Source organism: Citrus clementina, unplaced genomic scaffold (assembly GCF_000493195.1).
Source record: "Citrus clementina cultivar Clemenules unplaced genomic scaffold, Citrus_clementina_v1.0 scaffold_3, whole genome shotgun sequence".
Classification (NCBI taxonomy): Eukaryota; Viridiplantae; Streptophyta; class Magnoliopsida; order Sapindales; family Rutaceae; genus Citrus; species Citrus x clementina.
The window spans coordinates 46,410,260-46,434,168 of NW_006262339.1; the positions used below are offsets into that span (position 1 = coordinate 46,410,260).

General features: G+C 37.0%; 3 protein-coding genes across 11 annotated transcripts; all 3 read right to left on the minus strand.

Moving 5' to 3' along the window:
- Positions 1–637: 637 nt before the first annotated feature.
- LOC18047464 (ribosomal RNA small subunit methyltransferase) lies at positions 638–2,300 on the minus strand. The gene is made up of 2 exons (XM_006444424.2): positions 1,909–2,300; positions 638–1,500 (listed from the first exon to the last, which is right to left on the minus strand). The coding sequence occupies exons 1-2, from the start codon at positions 2,230–2,232 to the stop codon at positions 745–747; spliced, it is 1,080 nt and encodes a 359-aa protein (XP_006444487.1). The 5' UTR covers positions 2,233–2,300; the 3' UTR covers positions 638–744.
- A 191-nt stretch (positions 2,301–2,491) lies between these two features.
- On the minus strand, positions 2,492–16,396 carry LOC18047465 (bromodomain and WD repeat-containing protein 1). Of its 9 annotated transcripts, none has more exons than XM_024188611.1 (24): positions 16,314–16,396; positions 14,481–14,844; positions 13,888–14,042; positions 12,961–13,200; positions 12,027–12,136; positions 11,846–11,923; positions 11,660–11,766; positions 11,276–11,511; positions 11,059–11,198; positions 10,813–10,949; positions 10,665–10,742; positions 10,461–10,539; positions 10,099–10,267; positions 9,221–9,291; positions 9,001–9,081; positions 8,836–8,906; positions 7,576–7,672; positions 7,415–7,474; positions 6,836–6,890; positions 6,353–6,747; positions 4,446–6,281; positions 3,768–4,334; positions 3,578–3,636; positions 2,492–3,020 (listed from the first exon to the last, which is right to left on the minus strand). In XM_024188611.1, exons 2-24 carry the CDS (start codon positions 14,828–14,830, stop codon positions 2,825–2,827), a joined length of 5,367 nt encoding a protein of 1,788 aa, XP_024044379.1. In that variant the 5' UTR covers positions 14,831–14,844; positions 16,314–16,396; the 3' UTR covers positions 2,492–2,824. The 9 variants fall into 9 exon arrangements, with proteins under 9 accessions (XP_024044379.1, XP_024044376.1, XP_024044377.1 ...); XM_024188608.1 differs by lacking the exon at positions 16,314–16,396 and adding an exon at positions 15,466–15,960; XM_024188609.1 differs by lacking the exon at positions 16,314–16,396 and adding an exon at positions 15,410–15,960.
- LOC18047466 (DNA replication licensing factor MCM7) lies at positions 16,353–22,945 on the minus strand. The gene is made up of 15 exons (XM_006444427.2): positions 22,819–22,945; positions 22,669–22,736; positions 22,486–22,545; positions 22,147–22,370; positions 21,624–21,801; positions 21,377–21,499; positions 21,200–21,289; positions 20,628–20,770; positions 20,183–20,360; positions 19,732–19,923; positions 19,214–19,386; positions 18,827–19,030; positions 18,047–18,212; positions 17,487–17,708; positions 16,353–16,807 (listed from the first exon to the last, which is right to left on the minus strand). Exons 1-15 carry the CDS (start codon positions 22,847–22,849, stop codon positions 16,703–16,705), a joined length of 2,157 nt encoding a protein of 718 aa, XP_006444490.2. The 5' UTR covers positions 22,850–22,945; the 3' UTR covers positions 16,353–16,702.
- Between the last annotated feature and the right edge of the window lie 964 nt (positions 22,946–23,909).

Sequence of the window (23,909 nt, forward strand, 5' to 3'; positions counted from 1 at the left end):
CTTAAATTCCCAAGATGAATGAAATCATTGCCACAATGATTAATATTAACATTCATCCATGCTAGAATCAATCTCACAGACGCATTATTAGATTGATTTTATTATTAAATTAGGATCATAATACCACTTTAATGAAATGACAATCTTTTAAATCTTTTAAATTATTATAAATTTTAACTTATTCTCATTTTTATTAAGAAGATAAAAAAAAAATTCATGCTCTTATTTTTCCTTTATCTTTTAAATAAAAATAAAATAAAATATGCAATAATTTAAATAATATTTTGAAGGATTTTCTGAATTTTGAAGATTTTCATTCTACAAAAAGATTTTACTCCTTATTATTTTCATTTTAAGAAGAAACCTTATGTAGTTACGTTTGATACCGGATGTCTTTTGAAAGAAAGTTGTCATGTATCTGGAACTCTGGAAGGGTGTCGGTGAAATTGTCTTCATCCATAGATGCCGTTAAATCTTATGAACATCCTGGAAGACTTTCCCAGATCAAGACTTCAAGAGAAGATATGGAAGTGTTGCTACACAGAAAATCAGCTTTCTAGCACAAAATGTCAAGAAATGCCTTAGGGAAAAAGACTGGATACATCCTATAAAAAATTAAAAAAAAAAAAAACACAAAACAAAGATGAAATTGAAAACAGGATACCATGGTTGAAAAATATTAGGACGAGAGCATGAAAACAAAATTGGGTGTACTTCATAAATATTTAATACTCAACTCTGAAATTAAGAAAAGTGAATGCCAGCCTTGTTAAACAAAGAGAGAAGATATAAGAACTCTTGTTGTGTTAGCTTAGAAGCCCTCTTCTCTTCGAACTGTCCCTCTCTCAACACAGCCAAAACTTTGTCCTTGAACTCGGACACCTCACCTTCAACATCACTATCGCCATCATCATCTTCCACATCCATTTCGTCATCACTTCCATCATCCACCCCCATACTTTGATCCCCATTAGAATCCCCCAGACTTGGTGTATCCGTTCCGATTTCGGTATTTCCCAAGGAACTATTCTGTGAGGATTGTAATGCCTGTAGGGTCCGGTAGTTCTTTTCAAGCATCGATAGGACATTTTTCAGCCTGAAAATTGAGCTAAGGGTTTTGTTCTTTCTTATGAAACAAATCCGTAAAAATCCATCCCACTCTACAGGATTCACTTGAGGACGCGGTTTCCTAGGCTCAATTCGAACAACTGAGGAATCAACCTTAGGTGGAGGACGGAAATTGTTCTTCCCAACTTTAAGGAGGTGGGAGACCCGAGCATGAAGTTGTGTATTCACAGAAAGACGACAGTAGAGCTTGTCACCGGGTTGAGCAACAAGTCTCATAGCAAATTCTTTCTGGAACATAATAATCGCGCATCTGAAGGCAGGTTGGTGAAACAACAACTTGAATGTGAGTGGGGAGGAGATTTGGTACGGGATGTTTGCCACACATATATCAAAATAGGGAAGATCAGTCTTGAGGACATCACCCTGAATGACCTGTACAGCAAAGAAATCAGTTTCTATTAATTTTACAAACGTACAACATTCCGATCATCTTCTTCCTTCAAATAAATTAAGAATGTCAGCATATGCACAGTCAGAAAAGGAAACCTACATTGTTTCTGCTTCTGCCTTAAAGCAGACCAAATTTGGGAATGTGATTGATTAGTTAAAGCATACTAATGTTAATTAACACACACATACACACTCTCTCTGAAGTAGAAGAACAGTGCTTAATGCAAAACAAATGTTATTAGCTAGAATCATAGTAATTTGTCTGAAAGGATTTTAAACCTTGAGAAAGAGATTAGTCTGATAATATTGTTCTGAGGCAATAAATATATAAGGCAGGAACTGTAATGGTAATATGAAACCATTAAAGATTAAAAAGAAAAGAAGGGGTACCTTTAAACGGTTGGAGTAAGGGGTGGATTGAAAACGGCGCTGGAGCTCGAGAACCATACGAGAGTCAAGCTCGACAGCGATGACCATCTTGCCAACTTCCAGAAGCTTTTTGGTGAGATTACCAGTGCCGGGACCAATCTCAAGAATGACATCGGTGCTCTTGATGCCGGCTTTTTGGACGATGCTCTCCACAAGCAAAGGGTTCTTCAGAATGTGCTGCCCCTTTGATTTGTGGAAGGATATACCTCCTGCTCCTAGTCCTTGTCCTTGATACGGTCCACTTTTCTGCTTTCCTTTCTCCTTCCTTATTTTCCCTCCTGCCATCGCGCGCGATGTGTTTGGGATATTTTGCCCACTGGTTTAGTTTGGCTTTTGATTTTAGGGTTTTCTGTTTTCCGCTTTTATTTATTTATTTATTAAAAAGAAAAAGAAAAAGGCAGACTAAATAGTAAATACCCGCATCCGATCCGCATATCACCTGAGGACAAAAAAAAATAATAATAATAAAAATTTGCAGACCGGGTTAACCCAAGTACCCGACCCTGATCACTCGGATTATTTATTTATTTTCTTACCACTGTAATTAGCAGGTAGGAAGGAAATAATCTCGTGAATAATATTATTATCATTACTAAGGTTTGAAACTCAACCGTTTATTACAACCAAAACTTATAATTAAATTAAAATAACCCCACACTACAACAGCACTGCACCTCGACATTAAAGAATTTAACAGAAGTTAAGCCTACAGATTCATTTTTTGAATCAATAATGCCGAAAGGATACATGGTACATAATCTGGATGGCCGATCTAAAGAAGACGAATTGATTAGGTAAAAGAAATGAGGTAAAACTAAAATATAAATATAACAAATAAACATCTATGACTATGCTATGCAGTATGCACAACTTCTTTCTACAATTTGTTCAGTGTCCTGTTAAACCAGTCCCTTAGGCGCTCCACCTTAGCTGATAAGGCAGCATTTTTTATAAAATAAGATTCGGCATTCGACAGCATCACATTTATGTCATCCTTCGCTGCTTCCAAGCTCCTATAGTAGTTGTTCACTAATCTCAACCGGATCACTTCAGGATACAAGGGAACTGGAAATCTGCAGGAATCATTGCAGAGCGCCAAAGATGAAAATTAAATTAGCTTCACATTTCTGCTACTCATATAGTAGCTTATTCAGTTGAAATTCATATTCAAGACCAATTGGCAAGTCCTAGATAATTTAATGGAGGATGAGATTAATTTTTGATGTGATGTGATTAATGGAGGATGTTGTTAATTGATATTTGTTATTTTTGGCCCTCCGGGGTGGGGTCAAATCACTAGTTGATTTCTTTATCCTCTTAAACTGCAATCGTTAATAAACTATAATGGTATTTATATCCATCGTAACACTTCCTCCCCACTTTCACATGAATCCCGACCCTCTTTCTGCCCTCCCACCCTCACCAACCGATGCGAGCTCCAAAATTAATAAATGATATTTAAAATTAACCCAAATAAGAATGTATCATCCCATTCTTTTAAACCAGTTTTGCCGAGACTTATCACAGTTGATGATACTCCTATGTCGGTAAAACATGCATCTGAAAAAGAACAATAAAAGAACAGGATGGGTAGTGTGTTAGAAGGAAGCTGCAGAGAAGAGATAGATACCTGTTCAAGTAATCCAGCTTTTGAGCAGCTTCATTCAATCTTTGAATCCCATAATAATCCTGCAACATTTAAGTAAAATTTATAATAACTCGACGAAAGCCTTTATAATCCATCTTTAGGAAGAAGGAATATTCAAATGCAATTTTCTTGGAATGTCCAGACCAGAAGAATGACGGAGATAGAAAAGAACCTGTTTTCTGCTCACTGACTGCTCCAATTTATTAAAAGAAGACAGCAACTTATCTCTGCTCTCAGAATCAATTTCGGGATGCTCCCACATAACATTGGGGTCATGCATTTCCCAAGGACTATGCAGGTGGGAATCCCCAGTCTTGTATTCAACCATATACCTGTCCCAGGGGCTATTGGGAAACTCCTCAGATTTGGCCTGTGATTTAGTAATTCTACCTTTCCACCAAGTGCCACCTTCCCCATTCGCATTCCTCCACCAAATCTGGCATTTATCCCTGTGTGTCCAATTTCTGCTGATAGCAGCATCATACAGTGTTTTTTCAACAACAAAATCAGGAAAATCTCTAAGTTCGGGCAGGGTCAACTTGAATGCTTTACCAAGCACACTCGATGAAGGATCTACAAATTTAAGGGTGATTTTACAGCAGCTATCCCCAGAACCTGGAAATGTAGCATAGACAAGATTTTCAACCTTGCAAGTTTCAACCGCACTAATGTATCCATTAATTGACCACCATGGACCCACTTCTTGCGAGCCAGTTGATTCAATGAATTCTTGATGGCCCTGAAAATAACAGAAGCCTAAATTAGAAACTGTGAAATCAGCAAAAAATGAGAGCTAGTCACATTAGAGGATCGTGAAGGAACAGTACCGATTATCAAAACAAATGATTACCTGTCTCGAATATATAACTTCATCACCCAGCTGAGGGATGTAACGGTAACCCTCCTCGTGCTCTGACAACATCAACCACGACAATTTTCTAACAGGGAAATTTGACTTCCTTCCAGACAAGAGACATGGATGTCCATCATGATCTCCTCGCCGGTTTCTAGTTGACCTAGGTCGTGATTTGACAGTTGAAGTTGGTATCCATTCTTCAGGAAAGAACTCATCATGTGCTTCCATGGAGGAGTTTCCAACAGTTTTTGATGTCCCCACCAAATCATGGCCATTTTTAGACTTGAAGTTACAGTTAGCAGCAATGGGCTCCCGAGAAATTATTTTCATCTTCATGGATCTTGTTTTACGTATTGAACCAGAAGCTGCTTCAGGGGAATCAATTCCTGAAGCTTCATGGTTGATGCCATCTTCCATGCCACCATCAAAGGCTTCTATATCAGTCCTAGTCTTATAAGAACTTTTACTGCCATCACGCACTTTAAACTTTAACTTTGAATTTAATAACTGGTCAGAACTAGATCTGCCATACCCCTCACCTTCTTCGGGTACTTCAGACATTAGATTGCCCTCCATGCACAAGGAGCTTTCGGACATCGGAATCGGATCACTTTCAGCACTTGGCAGGTCCTTAACTGAAGTACTGGATTTCTGTTCTGAAGGACTTTTAGTATCCCTCAAAATGCCTTTTGTTCTTATTCTTACCCTGAGGGGTGGATTCTCTTTAAGTTCATCACGGTAATTTGTGCCAACATCTTCATTACGAGATTTATGAACATCATCATTCTGCTGGTGGTCAACCAAGGGTGTTGAATTGAATGATGAAGATTTCTTTATATCCTCATGACGAGCAAGCTCTTCCTTTCTCACACTAGCCAGGTCCAGTAGTGCATCACTTCCAAACTTTTCCTTATCACTGCAAGACCGCACACATCCATAGCACGAAGTTTCTGAATTAGATGAAAATTTCCCATGTCCATTTTCAAGTTTAACACACCTGTTGACATCGCCTATGCTGTCGTTATGGACATCAAAATTTGCATCAGGTGGCAGCAATACTCCTGAACTTGATGAACGCTTGGATGTCCGGATCTTGACCTCTGCCCATCTAGTTTTGTTCTCCATGTCACCTGCAGATTCCTCCAGTTGACTGTCATATTTCTCATCTTGACTTCCATCTGCAAAAACAATTCTGTTATGCTTTTGAGACAACCCCACATCAATCCCACTGCCTGCAGAAGATGACCCCGGCTCTTTCAAGCTTAAATCAATTTTTCTTTCAGTAGTTCCTTGAGGAGGTCCAGAAGATGATTGCGGTAACTTAGCCATATCATTGCCTTTTACTCTGGTGTCTTCCAAAGATAGAGCCTTCTTGTGGTCACGTAAGGAAAGTTTTAAGACCAATCTCTTCCTGTTTCCTGTATCTGACTGAGATTCTAGGAGCTCAAGAGGCTTGCCCATAAACTCAGACTCCACTATTGTCTGTTCTTCTTCTCTTTTATGTTGCTGCTGCATGTTCTGCAAGTTTCTGTCATCTTCTTTGCTTTGAACATGTGAATCTTGCAGCACCGTATCACTGTTTGACGAATTGTACTCTGAATCTGAGTCATCTTCACCTGTTGAAGTTCCTGTAATTCTAGAGAACATACTTCGAGCATTGCGTGCAGCAACTCGCTGAGGTCTCAATAATTTTGCTTTGGAGGACTTCTTCTTTAAAGCTTTTTGGCTATTTTTTGATTTCTTAGTTCTGTTACTGCCAGAAGCAGATCCATCACGCTCATCCAAATTCCTCTTCCTGACACGCCTCCCAGATGAAGTCTTCAACTCAACCTGAAAAGCAACAAATTCAGTTCATATAGCACAAACAGAAATGAAACCAACATAGGTCATAGACTAATTACTTCAGCCCTGTGTTTTCTTCTTGTCGATCTGCGACGTCCATCTTTACGACTATGTTCTACCTCACTGTCTCCTGCACTACAATCAGTGGAAGAAGTGGAACAAAAACTTCCTTGCTCAGCTTCACTGGCACATTCCTCAGCAATATTGTACTCTGAATCATTGTCATCACTTATGACTTCATTTTCCGGCTCCCAGTACACAGGATCTATGAACTCAGGTACTGGCTCCATCATTCTCTCCAAATCTTCCAAGGGAGGCATTGCATAATCCTGGCCTAGACTAAAATCTAGTCCAATAGCCAGTTTAATGGATGAAGGGCGCCACTCAATGCCCAGTGCACCAAGCCGACGTTGCTGGTACATACTCTGGTAAGGTTCTTCATATGGAATCATACCTGAAATTTTCCACCAAAGAAATAAATATTTAAAAAAGTTGCTCAAAATAACACAGTTTATCCACAAAAAGATGAACCATAAGCATACTTGAATCACAAAGAGGATCTTGAATGTTCCTTCTATGTGGAACAAGTTGTGTCTCCTGCAAATAAGCAAAAGAATGCAAACCATTAAAAGATCCTTGACCACTAATCGGTTTACTGCTCTGAACTTAACGACAGAGAAAAGGATTGGTCAAATTCTATTGAGTTTGACTCATAGTGATCATTTATCAAAAAATGACTCTGGTTATCAAATGACTGAACAACCAAGAACAATTTACTTACAATACTTAGTTGACATTCATAAAAAGCATTTCATGAACTATGGTTTCAATAGAATTCGATCAATCAGACAATCACTTATATTCCTTGCTCAATATCAGACAATCACTTATTCACAAGCTTCGTGTAGCGAACTTTTTCAAATTTCCAAGCTCACATGATTAACAAGAAATCCAATAAACCTGTACTATAGGGATAGCCCATTTACGATTGGAGGGAAAAACTGAGAACCTAGCAAGTTAAGAAAGGGTCATGCAAATAAATGTTATTCATCCATCATCTTAGATAATCCAAGACAAAAATAATACACCATAGAAACATGTAATAATGAGTATTCACTAACCTGGTCAAGAACATTTCCAAGACTATCCCGGATAAGGGGTCGATAATCCCCAAGGAAGAACTGCCATGAAGTTGCACACGGACAACCATCATAAGCAATTGCAACATAACAACTTAAACAGTGAAGATAAAAAGTAAATAAGCTACAGACATTTCAGGTACCTGATCATACTTGGCATCTTTTTGAGACTCACCCTGACCTGTGTTTAGCAAATATATCTGGCCAACATCATCCGAAAGAACAATTGATGTCCCATCCCTGTGCAGAGAAAGCAATGCCCCGTCACAATAAAAATGATATGATGTAAACACTGCAAGAGAATTGTTACCAAAATCTAGCAAGCATTTAGATCCAAAATGCATATAACAATAACTGTAGCAACACAAACTTGGAAATAGAAACAAAAGCTTTCACTGGGGAAACTACAAGAGATGTCAAACTGCCAACCACAGTAGCTCAATGAGACACAAAAAGCAAGAGAATGAGGTTTGAAACACAAAGCATATGATCAAGATGATCATATACGTAGGAATGTAGGATCTTCACATCATGATTGGCAGTATATAAAAGAAACAAAGCAATTGAACCATTCACAGGGAAATCATATGATGATTACATTCAAGGGTGCACAACTAAATGATTATATACTTTAGTACATAAAGATAAAGCAAAACCCTCCCAAAATCTGTTGTAACCCATCCTAACCTTGATGTGAATGGGTTAAACCTCTTGCACCACCAAAACAAGAACCAAATAACTAATCTTCATGGCTATAGATAAAGTTCAGACCTATTCAGACCAACACAAATTAAAAGCAGAAACTCAAAGACGGGCGTATAGGCTGAACGCAGGTACATAGGACCATCTCAAAACTTTATCTGGAAAGAGAGATGAAATTATAAATTACAAGACAGAAACTTTTGTAACTTCAAATGCATTTGACTGAAGGAACAGAACGAGGAATAATTCATCATACATCTGTTAAACCAATCAAATATATTCAATTCCAGCAGGAAGCGCACACATCTTGCATGACATGCACTTCAAGGCCTGATGCCCCAATTCAGGACGGCAATACATGGGCAACATGGAAATAAAATATCTGAACACCAATGTGATTTTCTTGCACACAAGCCAGACACACCTCTTTATACCTTGGCGAGGCCTATAGATCAAGATCGTTTGCAAAAATGCTGCTCGGTCTGATCTTGACCAACAGAAAACAAATTCGAATATAATAGGACTAAAGTGCACCTACTTTTGTACAGACCCCACTTTTTATAAAGAAATCAACATAATATTCTAAAAGATAAAAGAAATCTCAGGCAAGTAAACCATTTATGAATAAATATGTTCACCAGAACAAAACACCGTCTATTCACCTGAAGGAAGGTAAAAACATCATTCTACAGATAACTTACGGTGAAAACTTTCCATCAACCAACTTGAAACGTCCTATTTCATATATCCGAATAGGCGTGCCCTCCCATATCTGGAAAGGCCATACCACAAAATTTCAATACACAATGAAAATAACAATAATAAAAATAAAACTGCAAGGAAAACTTCAAGAAACAGAGACTTACATCCCAGACTATAGTTCGTCCATCATACCCAGCACTCATAGCAATTCTAGGGTTGAAAGGATGAACATCCAGAACATAGGACTGCCAAGGATTCAACAATAAAGTTATGAGCCACTGAAGTAAAATAAGTAGAAAAATAAAGATTAAATCAAAGAAGATAGGCATATTAACGCCTTCAGAATCTACGCTACATGACGAGGGAAAATTGGAAACCACTTACAGATGCAGAATGACCAGTCAAAGAATGTACCAAGCTGCCATCAACAGCATTCCAAACGCAAATTCTGCAATCTGCATTAATACGACACAGTTGCAGGGACAAAAGTAAATAAAATAAGCACAAGATCCAACTAGAAAGCTAAGATCTTAAATGAAGCAACAATAGAGTATTATATAACTTGAATGAATGAATTTGTAAATATTATCCCTAGGCATTTTAAAACAAGAATGCAGCCAATGAGCTAGCCGCAAAACAATTTATGTTTGGGGTTTACATATGCTCATAATTGCTGTTATAATTGAAATGGAGAAGGCCTTTTTATAGGAAAAAAAACCCATATTGATTATGTAGTGGTTTAACTTGTTTTACTATTAGCTAGGTAATGTATTAGCTCTTTTCGTTTTATGCCTAAAATGATTCAGAGTTCTTTAAAACCAGATGAGGCTAGACATTACAAAATCCTGGTGACAATTAAATGAAATCAAAATTAAAGGCAAAGCTTTAAAGTTGAACCTTCAGTACAAGTACAGATTAGCACCATTAAGAAACCAAAAATTGATAGGCCTTACCATCTACCACTACTGATAATCACTTATAAAACAAAATGAGAAGTCAAATGCTAGAGGTGGTTCCCACAGAAAAAAAAAAAAAAGTTAACACGAGTGACTGGTTCACTTAGTGAGGCTGCCAGGATATGATGGGGGCAAAATGTAGACAGCCTGACAGAAGGAAATAAATAGCAGTACAGCATAACTAGAAGATATGCTTCCAGATAAAGAATAATATAAACTTGTCAGGTACAATTAATAACCACACTTAAGCAGTACAGACTAGCACTTTAGTGAATAACGAGGAAAAACTAATTGTAATTATTTTACCCATGATAGCAGCAAGCACAAAGCGATTATCCAGGCTCCACACAATCATGTTAACTCCACGAGGAGTTGGGAGGAGCCTTTGACGAGGGCCTCCTCGAGGAGGTTGAGGAGGCAGTGGAGGAGGTGGAACTTTCAAATGATATGCACGCGTCCAACGTCCAACTTTTCCCTGAGCCAATAAAAGGATTATAAAATCCTTTTTATTTTTTTCTCTTGCATGCATAAAATTCAGTTGTTATCTCCACAACTATTTGTGAACTTTGGAGCATAAAGAACTAATGAAATTTTGCTGAGAAAGAGAACATGTCTCCAACAACAGCTCAAATAGAAAAGTTTGACCTAAAATCATTGAAAGGACTCACATGGGATCTACGTGATCTTGGTATCCATATAATTGCACTACCATCCCGTGAACAGGTAACAATGTTGTCATGACAGAACCTGGCAGAAACAAGGATTCACAAGAACAAAAATGGCTCTATTGATTAGACGCAAAAACAAAGTAAAATAGTAGTAATATTAACAATAATAATTCCGGAAATTGTTAAAAGAAAATCACAACAAACCAGGAGTTTTTAAATTTTGGAACATTTTCCTCCTTGAAAGCATCAGACATTGCAGATCTTGAAGCGACAGCACAGCCACTGCAGATAGAAGCAGCTAAGCAGGCATGAGATTCTGTGGAGATAAGACATATACAAAAGACAGACTAACCTAAATTGGACGTAATTGACGTCATTTTCATGCCCCGATAACACATCCAGCTCATGAATTGGTTGTTCAGAGTCTTCCACGCTAGATTTACAGGCACTCCAGACCTGCAAGTATCTGGCTCTCAGTAGAAACTCCAACTAAATATAAATATTAACAAGCAAAAGTTCAAAATAAAAAATAAATTAAATCAAATATAATAGAAGATGAATTCTATAATAATTTGAAGAGTTCAAAGGTTTAACACACCCTTGCAAAAGTGTCAGAGCTACCAGTGACAAAAACAGTTCCATTGGCATTGTAAGCACAACATAATATCTGATGGCTCTGTAGACCATTACTAGATGAGGGTCCATTATTGGATGGAACATTGCTCTTACCTAAAAATACTTCTTGGTTAAAGAAATTTTAATATCTTCCTAATACAAACTAACAAGCAAAGAACAACAAAGAAGAATCATCTAACCAGTGATAGCATCTGGAGGCTTGGGCAGGTATATTCGTGGACTATATTGGGAATATCGAGCATCCCAGATTCGACAAGTTCCATCATCTGAGGACCTACAAATATTAGTAGGGTCAACAAACATGCACAATAAATTCCAACCAAAAAAAAAAAAACAAAAAAATTCACTGCATCCATCCAGGTAAGAGTAAAATAATTGTCCATCCTGACGCGGTCCATTCAATATCCAGAGAATGCTTCATAATGGTCAAAAGGAGGATGAAAAAATGAGATATCTACATGCAACCCATAGTGAAATCAAGATTTTTTCAAAATAGTAACAGCAGATCAACTGAGAAACTGAAGGAAACAATAAGAGGAACATATATGTGGAACCGAACTCACGATAAAAGCTGATAAATAGCGCTAGGCCTCGGACTGAATGCAATGGCAGTAACAGCTCCTGTATGTCCCCGCAAAACTGAAATCGGCAACCCATCCGGCAAGCGCCACTGCAACAGTCGAAAAGAACTATGTCGCCTTCAAAGAATACAAAATAGAGATACTTAAAAGTAGGTAGGATATGCTTACAACTCGAATGACGAAATCATTTGAAGCTGATGCCACCAAAGTATTATTCGAACTTACAGCCAAGTCTGTTATGTCCCCCTTCAGTACATTCAACAGAAAGTATAATGTTACAAAACAAACTTGAAATGCCTATAGAGGATATTTGTACATTCATGTAAGAACCGAGAAAACCCAAACTCACTTCATGTCCACGACAACTGGCCAAGCAAAATGCAGTTTCCATCGACCAGATTTTAACAAGGCGGTCATCCGAACCAGTAATAACAAATCTTCCTGAGCGATCAAATATGGCTACAAAATACATGCAATAATATTTTTTTCAAATCCTTATCCACCAACTTTGCCATAAAATGTGCTAACATAGCAATAGCAAACTCAGTAAGGAGCCAGAAGAAACAATTTAACCAAAAGACGGCAGAGAGGGAATTTGTTCATGCATCTTTATGCTGAAACCAAATTGTTAATATTGCCATACTACTGAAATCAATTTAAATCTCTTTAAAAGGACGTAAAATTTTAAAAAAAAGAACATAAAACTAGTAAGAACAAAAATATGCAACGAATTACCAAACATGAACTTGATGATTATAGAAACCAGAGTGGTGACACCAAACAAACTATTTACAGAAGATGAGGATGATGAAAGACCTGATACACATTGTCTTCAAAATTTAATTGTTAAACATATTATGTCTGTATTTCAAGATTGCACAACACCAGACCTAATCAGAGATTTTGAAGGGACTTGGCTGAACTCTTTTTTTTGGGGGGGGAGGGGGGGTTCTTTTACCACTTTTACCTTTTATTGATTTGAAAAAGAAAAAAGATTTCATTGAAATACAATAAATATACTGTAAGAACCACATCAATGTCATAGCTGGCAGACAAAATCCCAAAAGTTTCCTTAAAAACGACGTATAGTAAAGAGCATTGATTATCACAATAAAGTTCAGAAAGCCCTTAACTACAAGTTCAAATGATGACAAAAGGCATGCTCCAATAGACAGCATCACAGTGACCCCTTTTAAGAACCACATATAGTAAAGAGCATTGATTATCAGAATAAAGTCCTGAAAGCCCTTGACTACAAGTTCAAATGATAAAAAAAGGCATACCACAATAGACAGCATCACGGTGACCCCTTAGCTTCTTTATATTTTGCATTTTTTGCACCATGGTTGATGGTTTAGCAATTGCATAACATGCAGAGCAAACAGATGGAGCACGATGGTGCTTTTTGAAACCTCCACCAATTTCCCTTAAACTTAACCCATGAACCTGATCAGCCTGCATGTGGGGCCAACGCAGGTAAGCTGGTAGAGGTTTAACTTGCTTATATTTCATACTTCTATCACCTGCAACAACAGAATGGAAAATGGATTAGGCAAACACCTATAAAAGCAGAAAAGGAGGAACAGTCTCATAATAAACACCCATAAAGGCAGAAAAGGTTTTATATTATAAGCGCAAGGGAAGTTATGAAAACCATATGATGCATCAGCCCAAGTACAGTCATTTGGGGGTCCTTTGTGATAAGCTTATACCTTTTCCCATTTTCTTTCATTTACCGATATTTAGCTACAACGAGATGAAAGAATAAATTGTGCTCTCAGGATTTTCTGTTATTATCAACTTTCTTCGCTAAAAGAGCGTAACATCTGGAGCTAAAATAAAGTCCATTTAGAAACTATAATACAGCTATAAGGGTAATAAAGTATTGATGCTCTTGGGGTACTCTCGCTCTCAACAAATTAGGAATTTGGAACAAATTGGTATCGTAGATCCAAACCATTGTTTAGGTCATTTCTAATATCATAATTACAATAATTGTTTACTAAGATACAGAGAGAAAAAGAAAGAGCAGTGGAGGACACATTAAGCAAGCATGTCCAAATGCAACCACAAGGTCTGATGCAAGTCAACTTTGGTAACTTTGGTCCAAGATTTACAACCCTTTATGGAAGAATCAAAATTTAAAAAAAAAAGAAAAAGAAAAGAAACTCCCATAAGACTGAAGCAAATCATTATGACATATCACTTACATTCCAGAAGTGAAAAGGAGCCAGATCCAAGTAACGTAGGAACATCAGCAGCATTTGGGGCAATTCCACCAATCCTGCCATGGAAGGGAGAGGCTTTATATAGCAAAAGTTGCCTCAGAAGCTTTACTAAGTGATCCCATTCAATGTGAGGATACCTGAGATTTATAAAAATGGGAAATCAATAAATTACAAGAAACAACATGAAATAAACTCAAAAATGAAGAAAAGAAAGCACAAACCCAAACAAAATTTGCATTGTAGTCTGAATAGACTCTGAAAAAGCATGAATCTCACTCAAGTTATCACTTAAGTAAAGCAACACCTCAGACTTGAAAAGTGACTCACCAACTCCGACTTTAAGATTTGTCACCAGATCAATTACTCATTGGATTTATTTTAAGGAAAATCTTTTAAATTACTTCCCAAAATAACATGTCTGCTGCTCCACTTTGAATCAGTGAAATATTTTGGATCTAGAAGATCGCATGATGCCAGACAATCCAATAAATGATAGAGAAAATCAGGAGCATATTACCATAAGTTTCCAGACTGATCTTTCACTGAAATTGAAATAAAAGAAAACGCATATATACCTCTCCACTAATTTATTATAACTTAATGGAAAAGAGATGCCATCATCATTGTCATTCCCACTATTTACACCACTCCTAGAAAACCAAGCATGATATCTTCTAGGTAGAAGCTGATGTTCCAAAAGCTCATTCCAAAGCAGTCCGAGAGTCCTTTGACATGGCCCAGAAGATAAAAAATGGATGATCAGAAAGTAAACTTCTCTTAAGTCAACATCAGCCTCAACAACTTGATTGGCTACCATATCTTGTTGCTCTAACTGAGCCATCTCCTGCACCGTACTCGAAAATTTCAAAGGTGCTTTACCAAGAGAAGGTGCACCACTGGAAGATGAAAGCTTCCAATAGTCCATAATTTTAGTACAGCCTGAGAAAATAGAAGCAGCAGTTACAAAATTTAACATAACAGGTGTGTACTGGCTGTATGCAGATCAACAACTTGGCTGAAAAATAACACAAACCATCTACAGAAATGGACGGATATTTAAACAAATAAGCTCAATGTACAAATATCTGTAACCCCCATAAAATCAATTTACATCTTCGAATGAGGGGGGGGGGGGGGGGGGGGAATTCAATTTCTACAAAATATCAATAAAGCATTAGGCGGAACAAGAAGAAAATGAACACTAAAACAATGGCTTCATCAACCGAGAAATCTAGCCAAGGTTACTGCTACCAAGGCTCTTACTTGCATGATTCCTCGAGCAGAAGTTTGTTGGCTAACTAACATAGCTAAAAATCCTATAACACAGTTACTTCAAAGTTGATACATCCATTTTTCAAGGTGACCCAGTTAGTTCCATCAAAACATGTACCAATTAACAGGTGAAACTAAACTCGAATCTACACGTATGACATTTAATCAATGACATGAAAAACCGACAGAATTAACACATCAATATTAAAAGAATTCTCTCCAAGATCTATACCGAAACACGCGCAATTGCGCCAAAGCCAAATAAAATTAGAATTTATTCCCTGCCACCTTAGATAGAGTCGGTTTAGATACTGAACATGGAGCTCTTCAGGAAAGTGACTTATTAGCCGTGATTGATAGTTTCAGAGCTGGCAAAGGATTATTGTCAAAAACAAAGAAGAAATGATAGCGAACTTTTTGGTTTTCAATCAAGTTTGAGGAAAAGATACGAGACGCAGCTCAGCTACATTTCGTTTCTCTCGGATTGTCTCTGTTTTTGGGATTTCCAGTCAGCTTTCTGTAAAGAAAGCAAACAGAAGAACCCAAATGGAGGTATTAAAAAATGTTAAAGAAGAAAGGAAAATAAATACATACATATGTATATTTGTATATACACACACATATGTATGGGAAAATATTTTGAGTATTAACAGTAATATATTTGAGAATTGGGAAAATTTTGGAATGTTGGGTTCGGGATTAGGAGTTGGGACATTAGATGTGAACGGAACAGATGAAAAGACTTCCTTGCCCGTGTTCAGAATAGTCAACGCAAAAGTGCTCTCTCATTCAGATTCATCGCTCCCGAGGAAAGGTTATTTTCGTCCTTTTATCGATGGGCGTACACATCATGCATTCATGTTTGAGACGGTGGCGTTACACTGCCAGCCATCCGGTCTCATCTCACGTAACAACGTTCCTGTATACGCGCACAACTACAACAATTTCAGACCCAAACTAATCCCACTACGAGGGCAAATATGGTTGTACCCTGTATACAAACAAAAGCAATTGAACTTAAAAAGGAAATTAATCAATCTATTTTCCAGACATCAGAATCATTGCATCATTAATCAGATCCTAAAAAATTCGGGCGCCACAACAAAACAAGTAGCCTACAGAATCAGAAATCTTACTATTCGTGTTGGAAGCACAATCACAGGTGCACAACGGCGTGCACAGAAATAGAACGATTCAATTAAGGAGCGCATTGATGTCTTACTCAAGTTAACAAGTCTACAATAATTTCAATGCAGTATCATCACTTTCCGATTTCAGATTTCCCAGCAGTACAAACAGCTCTAACAACTGCTCTTGAAATCTATAAGGCTAACCAGCTCTGGATATACAACAAACATTTGGAAGCAATGTTTAAAGCTTCAACTATAGCTCAACCAGAGCGTGATTTTTCAATTTTCATTTCCCATTGAAATTTTTTTTTTTTTTTTCTGAATAACAAGTGGCTAGAGCACGCATATACTTGAAAGGTGATTGCTGCCGCAAAACAATTTACAGCAAGGGTAGATCAAGCATCAATGAAGCGGATATCAAATGTATGGGGATGTATCTGCCACACATTTAATGCTGCATATTCCTCTAAACATTCTTTCAACTGTGCTTCACTGTATCCCTGTGCATAAGAAAATAATCTCAAGCCATAAGAACCAAAGTCGTGTTGGAGAAGAAGAGATTATTTTGTTCAAGTAAACAACAAATATGTAAAAGGTAAAGACATCACAGAATAGCAAAGAAGAAAGAATTACAATAAAATCACGATCACATTCAGTGACACAGAGGAGCTTCCATGTCTGCAGATATGAACCTCCTAAGCTAAAAAGTACGCTTTGCAAAAGAAAGAACAGTAAATATTGGAATACTTGATTTGAAACTAACAAGTTCTCCAAACAGCCTGAGTCTTAAATTGGGTGTCATATCATCTAAACATGATTACTAATTGACCTAACCCTCTTTGTCGAGGACACATACCGTGATAAATGCACCACTGAAGGCCCAGGTGACAGAACAACATTCACTCAAGTTCTGGAATGCAGTGGAAAGCCATCTTTTGATCTTTTTTTTTTTTTTGGGTTACTGGTCATGTTTTGAGAAAATACAGTTCAAACAAAATTCCCTTAACGGCATCATAATTCTCTGTTCTTATGAAATGCAGGGTCAAATCGAGACATGAGACTACATAAAAGAAACCCCACAAACAGAGTAGTTCTTCTCCTTTAGATAAATATTTTGGAGGACTAAAACACATGGTGACCAACAATCAACAACTAAATTGCATCCTCAAAAGTACTAACCTTCCTAGAGATCCAGTTGAGTGCATGGGCATAGCTCACATCCAACTTGTTACTCCTTGCAGCCTCATCCCGCAAAATTGAGTAAATATCAGATATAGCATCCAGACCAGATCTCTGACGATCATCAGAATACAAAGAGAACTTTGACATCTGCATTAACCTTAGTGCCTCATCCACATCACTCTGAGCAACAGTTTCTGAGAATCGAAGCCTTGCAAGTGCCTGTAAACCAAAAGGAAACATCAAATTCAAATGCTTTAATATAAATCAAGAATAGCTGCCATACATAGATATCTATGGTTCCACTGGTGGAGACACGTGCCCAACACATCACTGGCAGGAAAGAATCCACTTCATACAAAACTGTCGACAGTTTCCGTCTAAAACTTATATCCCCATTTCAGACCCAGAAAGATCTGTGCGCCTAGGAACCACATCTACCCATCAGAACAAGTAGTTCCCATCCCATTCCCACCCTGGAGCCCACTTCAATAATTAAAAAAAAAAATGAAGATATCAGAATCTAACATTAGCCACAAAAACATGGTATCTGAACTTACAGCTGATATCCGCAGAATGCTAAGTAAAGTTCGCACTGTTGTATATGAATGAGGCGTATTTGATTTAGCTTCTTCTTGCCGGATATTGGAGTATGCTGCAGCAATATATTCCTCCAGTTCTCTTGGGACACAAGGGGATAATCTTCTTGCAGCAGAAATATATGCACTAAAAGCCAGGAAAAATTAATGTGATAAGAAATTGCAAAAGAATCCATGGTTCGGATAACCAGAAAATTGAGAAATAACCATGACATTTATTTCCTTTTGAACCATTCATAATCTGAGAAGACAAGTCCTTTATGCAGAAGTATCTTTCAACATGTATGACAGAAGGGAGAAGTAAATCATTACAAAGTAAAGAATGCCTATCATAAATGTTAAGCCCTTTTACTTGGACCACAAAAGACTTGGCATCAGCACTCGCACAGATATGAAAAACACTCAAATGTAAAGACATGCAGCCACACAAGAAGTAGCATGTCAGTAAACAAAATGCACCTTCTATAAACAAAACACGATCAGCAGAGGTAACAAAACTCCTTTCTTCAACCAATATAGCTTTGTAAATTTTAGCTTTAGACCCAATATCTACTGCTTTAATTATCTATCTCAACGGCCTATCTAATGAATGAAAAAACAAATTATCATATTGTAACTTTTGTTAGCATAATTTAAATACCATAATACAAGGATCAGTGATGTAGAAACTAACGGCTATAATTAAAAAACAATCATCCACGAATTAGTAGTAATCATTTGTGAAAGGAAACTTTAAATTACCGAAGAATAGCTGGCTCAAGAGGAGTAAACCCAAGAGCAGGAGACTCCTTGTTCTGGTGCACATAGACAACATGCCTAGCCATTTCAAGATCACTATCCATATCCGCTCGATCTAGGATCAGCCACAGAAGATCAAACCTTGATAGAAGGGCAGGAGGGAGGTTGATATTTTCAGCAGGAGTTCTCCGTAGATCATATCTTCCCCTACAACACATATAATGACCTCCCCAAAATTAGTATTTTAATTGTTCTACAGACTACAATGTTCATAAACATAAGCAAGACACTTGAGGTTCTAGCCAAAAAGCTGCCATATATTTGCGCAACGTATATAACATGAATTCAGGCACTTGAAAATGAGATCAACTAATGCCTGTAAGATCGCACCAAGCTGGATTAGCAGCAGAAAGAACCGCAGTTCTGGCATTCAAAGATGTGGTGATTCCAGCTTTGGCAATGCTAACAGTTTGCTGCTCCATAACTTCATGAATTGCTGTACGATCTGATTCATCCATCTTGTCAAATTCATCAATAGCACAAATACCCATATCTGCTAGCACCTGAAACATAGTCAAATCCCTTTCTATGAAGCCCAAAATTCCTTCAAAAAACAAATAGATCATAGTCATCTAATTTGTGAAGGCAAAAAATGGCTTGACTATCAAGAAAAACAATCTAGAAACCCCTCAAAAAGCAGACACTTCGGACACGAGGTGGCAGCAGTAACAGACATCCCAGACATTTCATGTTCATGGCATTATTCATTTTATTTCTAGATAAAAGCCTCTTAAACCAATTTTATAATGATTAACAAGGAATCTGGATTTGGCCAATGTGGCCAACAGCTTGGCAGTTAGTAACTTAATGGATACATAACATGCAGTGTGCAGAAAAACGAGTCTCACCAATGCTCCTCCTTCCAGAACCATCTCATTTGTCACATTATCTCTCTGAACAGCAGCAGTTAGACCAACTCCACTGCTACCTCTTCCAGTGGTATACACCCCCCTGGGCGCTACATTGATAATGTGCTTGAGAAGCTGACTTTTGGCAACCCCAGGATCACCCATCAGACATATATGTAAGTCTCCTCTAATCTGCAATTTCATTCAGTAATATTTGTTACACTTTGTTAGTCTTCTCAAAGTTGCAGATATGCTAGGATGCCCCCTGCTCAGTGATAAGGGGGAACAAATCAAATAGAAAAATATACTCGTCAATTTTTCTCAAAACTATGATCTCTTGAGGAATTATCAATATGTCCCGTCATTTCAGCTGGACTATACTCCTTACGATACTGGTAAGGAAAAAGTCAATTTGCTTACATGTGTAATTAAATTGTTTGGTAAAATATACCTTCATCCCATCCTTTAATTTGCGGTGAGGAGCACCCACAAGGAGAAGAAGCAGAGCTTTTTTAATATCTTCATGTCCATAAATTTCAGGGGCCAGTGATCGTGCCAACTTATTGTAGATATCACCATCCTCAGCCAAACGAGAAATATGTTCTTCCTCATCTCCTCTAAGTTCATATCTGCAATGGATTACAAGTGAGCCCGTCAATTTTGAACCCTTCTTTGGTTCAATCCTCATCTCATCAAATGAACAATTAAAAACCATCTTGTTTAATTACTTACCAAAAAGCATATGATTAATAAAACACACATGTTTGTTAAAACTACATTTAGTAAAAGCATAATTCTGTTCTCAGCGTTCATTATTAAAAAAAAAAAGGAAATTAGAACACATCAATATAAATATGTGCACAAGTTGTGATAATTAAGCATTTGAAGTAGCTTACTCCTCGTATTTTTTCTTAAAATGAGTGACAGACATGGCCTCCAAGTATGTATCTGCAACTAATCCAGCACGGAGTGCTCTAAAACCAGTGTAAGGAATTGGAAGAAAGATCCCTGAAAATTCAACAACATCTCCTGGAGCAACCTGCCAACGTTCAAAAAATGGATAAAAGCTCATACAAAATTCATAAATTTGATAGACGCAATACCATGAAGTATCTGCAACCATGAAATTTCTGACACAATAATATACACTTAGGTAGAGGATGTAAGTTCTACGTTGCAATTATTCATGTCATTCAGTTTTTCACTTTAAATCTATATCGAAATATTCATTTTTTTGTTTCTGTTAGCTGACACAGACTAACAAGGGTAGGTCAAACAGTTCTGTAAACACGAATTTATGGTTTTAATTGACATTTTGTATACCCACAGACTACCACTTAATAGGTTAATATGATTTGAAGCACAATGATGACAATAACTACTGAAATTTTCTGTCATTTCTTCACTTACTCTCAGACACGAAATAATTTAAGAAGTTTCATGAAAGCTGACCAAAAAAGCCACTAACCTTTCTTGTGAGTTCTCCTCTTAAATGAACAGTCATTGTTCGAGGTATATGACCTTTTGGAACATGTTCAGCCAACTCTTGAATCTTAGCCTGCAAAATACCATCTAAAATGATAAATCATGTGCAAAAGATTCCTGATTGCAATTTGAGATATCAAATTTATATTAAACTACAAACCTCCTGAAACTTCAGAAATTTTGATGCTCTGAGTTGAAGAATCAGATTCCCTTTCGTTTTGTTTATTTTACAGCGTTGGGATGGGCACTCAAATAAAGGCATGAAAACACGGGCAGTTACTTCCTGTTTGAAACATTGATAATGGATGGAATCAACAAAAACTCGTGTAAAAGAAAAGAGAATAAAATACAAGTCTCATAAGTGATAAGACAAGCCATAATCTTTATAAGTTCTTCAAATCAATTACCTGGTAGATTTCGAAACCACACTCTTCACAAGTATATACTGCTACCTGCATAAGTGGCTTAACATCTGAACAACGGGTTATAATACCAGATATCCTTACAAGCTGGCCAATGTATGAAGCCTTGACCTCCCTAATAGAAAACGGTCGCCCCTTTGATGATGCTCTGATATAAACTTCACTGAATAGAATGAGACAGATGCTTGACCATTATATTCAAAGAAACTAAGTTGTATACAAATTATGAGAAATTGATACCAAGCAATTGGAGTTGATATTGTAAAGCCAAATTAAGAAGTGTTTGAAAATATCAGGCTTCAATACGTATTACAAATAAATAATTACAAAAACATACACTATAAAGTGGGGAGATCCTTTTTTTACTTAATTAAGCTTCAACCAAGTAAAATTTACCATTTGCAACATCAACCATAAACTATTGCTAAAAATTTTTAAAAAAAATCTTAAATAAATATCTTGAACAAGTTCGGTGTACTGTAAGAAAAGAGCTTTTGTTCATTCTTACTAATAACGCTTAATTTCCGGAGGCATCTTCTGACGTGGATCAGCTCCATCAGTATTATCCGCCCCATCCTCAGATCTCTGTGTCATCAATATATCATGGTCGTCATCCGGAAATGCCTCCGTGGGCTCCGGCAATAACTCGTCAATTGCAGAAGCAAAAATCCCAATATACCGGTGGGTGTTTTCAGTAACTCTCCTAAAAAATTCTTCATCAAAGTCTTTATACTGTAAAATCAAGAAAATCGACAGTTAACACATAATTAGGGTTTCAAGCAAAACAAATGAATGTTTAACTTTTATTCTAATAACCAAGAAGAAAGACAATGAGAGAGGGGATTACGTTAAATAGGTCTTCAAGATCAATCTGGATTGAACGAATTTTACGATTTGCAACATCTTGCTGAAATGAATAGAAGGAACTCAAATAAAAAGAGAAAGAGAATGAAAACAGAATATACAAATTTTCAGATCTAGGATTTTTCAATCCATGTAGGAGGATTAAAAAAGCGAGAGAGAGACTTACGAGAATGTTCGCGTATTTGGCATCGCCATTTGCGTCCGCGAAGTTCGAAATGAACTCCTTTGCGAAAGCTGAATAGAAAGAAAACGAAGCAATAGAACTAGGATCTTATAAATAATTGATTGCATAGAAGTAGAGTGATGAATATTATACCTTTATCTGCGTCGAGGTCGAAGATTGTCATGGTTAGCGTTAGCAGCTGCAGTAAGAGGCAGAATGAGCAAATACGAGAATGAAAGAGAACAGGGGCCTTGGCGGGAAATGATGAGAGGGAAGACGGTTTGGCGGGAAAATATACGCGTAATTGATACGATATAATAGAGCAAATTGCGCCCGGTACACCTGGATACTTCAAAAATTATCTCAATATCCTTTAAAAATAGATAAAAAATTACTAAATTATCTTCATTTTAAAATATTTCAACTCAACGGACAGCACCTCTCCCTTCTCTACTGAAGCAAACAAACACTCATCTGCTGCAATTTCCTCCATTATCAAATTCAAACAAACAAACACTGCAATTTCCTCACTGGCATCACCTCTACTGAAACAAACATTCATTCTCCATATATGGTAAATCGAACTTCAACACGAGCAAACTAAGCCTGAAAAGGAGAAGCTGCCACAACTGAGAAAGTGAAGCATAGTTCGTCACTACATAATCACCGGAGATAGTTGATCATTTACTGTAAAATTGTCAGAATGTAACTAGTTGAGACAAGTAATTCCATGTAATTAATTTTCTTGTTAATATTCAAGAGAAAAAAAATAAAAAGTTAGGGTTTTATATTGAAAAAATAGATTAATTAGTTGTGAGTCTCTCATAACATGTTCGAAAACAAATTTCTAGTTGTTTTGCTGCATGCAAATTGTGTAAAATTAATGGATTGTGCTGATTATAATTTTGTTATGTAACACAAGATTTAGTCGTGTAAGGTTATGTAAGATTCAAGGTTGTGTTTTACACGACTTTCATGTATTGCATGATTACACGACCTTCATGTATTGCACGATTACACGACCTTCATGTATTGCATGTTTATACGACCTTCATGTATTATACAGTTATACGATCTTCTTGTATTACACAATTACACGACCTTCAATTCCACATTTTGCTTCTTGTCAATAGAATCTGCACATTACATTTAGTTTAATTAGGCTCACAATAAATTAGAATTGTGCATATACCTTTACCTTGTGAAATGTCATTAATTAGAGAGATTCTTAATTTCCAATTATA

Excerpts from the sequence above, each read along its gene's own strand:
- LOC18047464 (XM_006444424.2), bottom strand. The coding sequence starts at position 2,232 with ATGGCAGGAGGGAAAATAAGGAAGGAGAAAGGAAAGCAGAAAAGTGGA. Across the intron at positions 1,501-1,908 it reads CTTACTCCAACCGTTTAAAG|GTCATTCAGGGTGATGTCCT; the intron begins GTACCCCTTCTT and ends TTTGCTGTACAG.
- LOC18047466 (XM_006444427.2), bottom strand. The coding sequence starts at position 22,849 with ATGACAATCTTCGACCTCGACGCAGATAAAG. Across the intron at positions 22,737-22,818 it reads CGACCTCGACGCAGATAAAG|CTTTCGCAAAGGAGTTCATT; the intron begins GTATAATATTCA and ends CTTTCTATTCAG. Across the intron at positions 22,371-22,485 it reads ATCTTGAAGACCTATTTAAC|TATAAAGACTTTGATGAAGA; the intron begins GTAATCCCCTCT and ends TTGATTTTACAG.
- LOC18047465 (XM_024188611.1), bottom strand. The coding sequence starts at position 14,830 with ATGGACTATTGGAAGCTTTCATCTTCCAGTGGTGCACCTTCTCTTGGT. Across the intron at positions 11,512-11,659 it reads GCTATTTATCAGCTTTTATC|CATTCTCTGGATATTGAATG; the intron begins GTGAGTTCGGTT and ends ACCATTATGAAG. Across the intron at positions 6,891-7,414 it reads TTGGAAATGTTCTTGACCAG|GAGACACAACTTGTTCCACA; the intron begins GTTAGTGAATAC and ends GCTTATTTGCAG.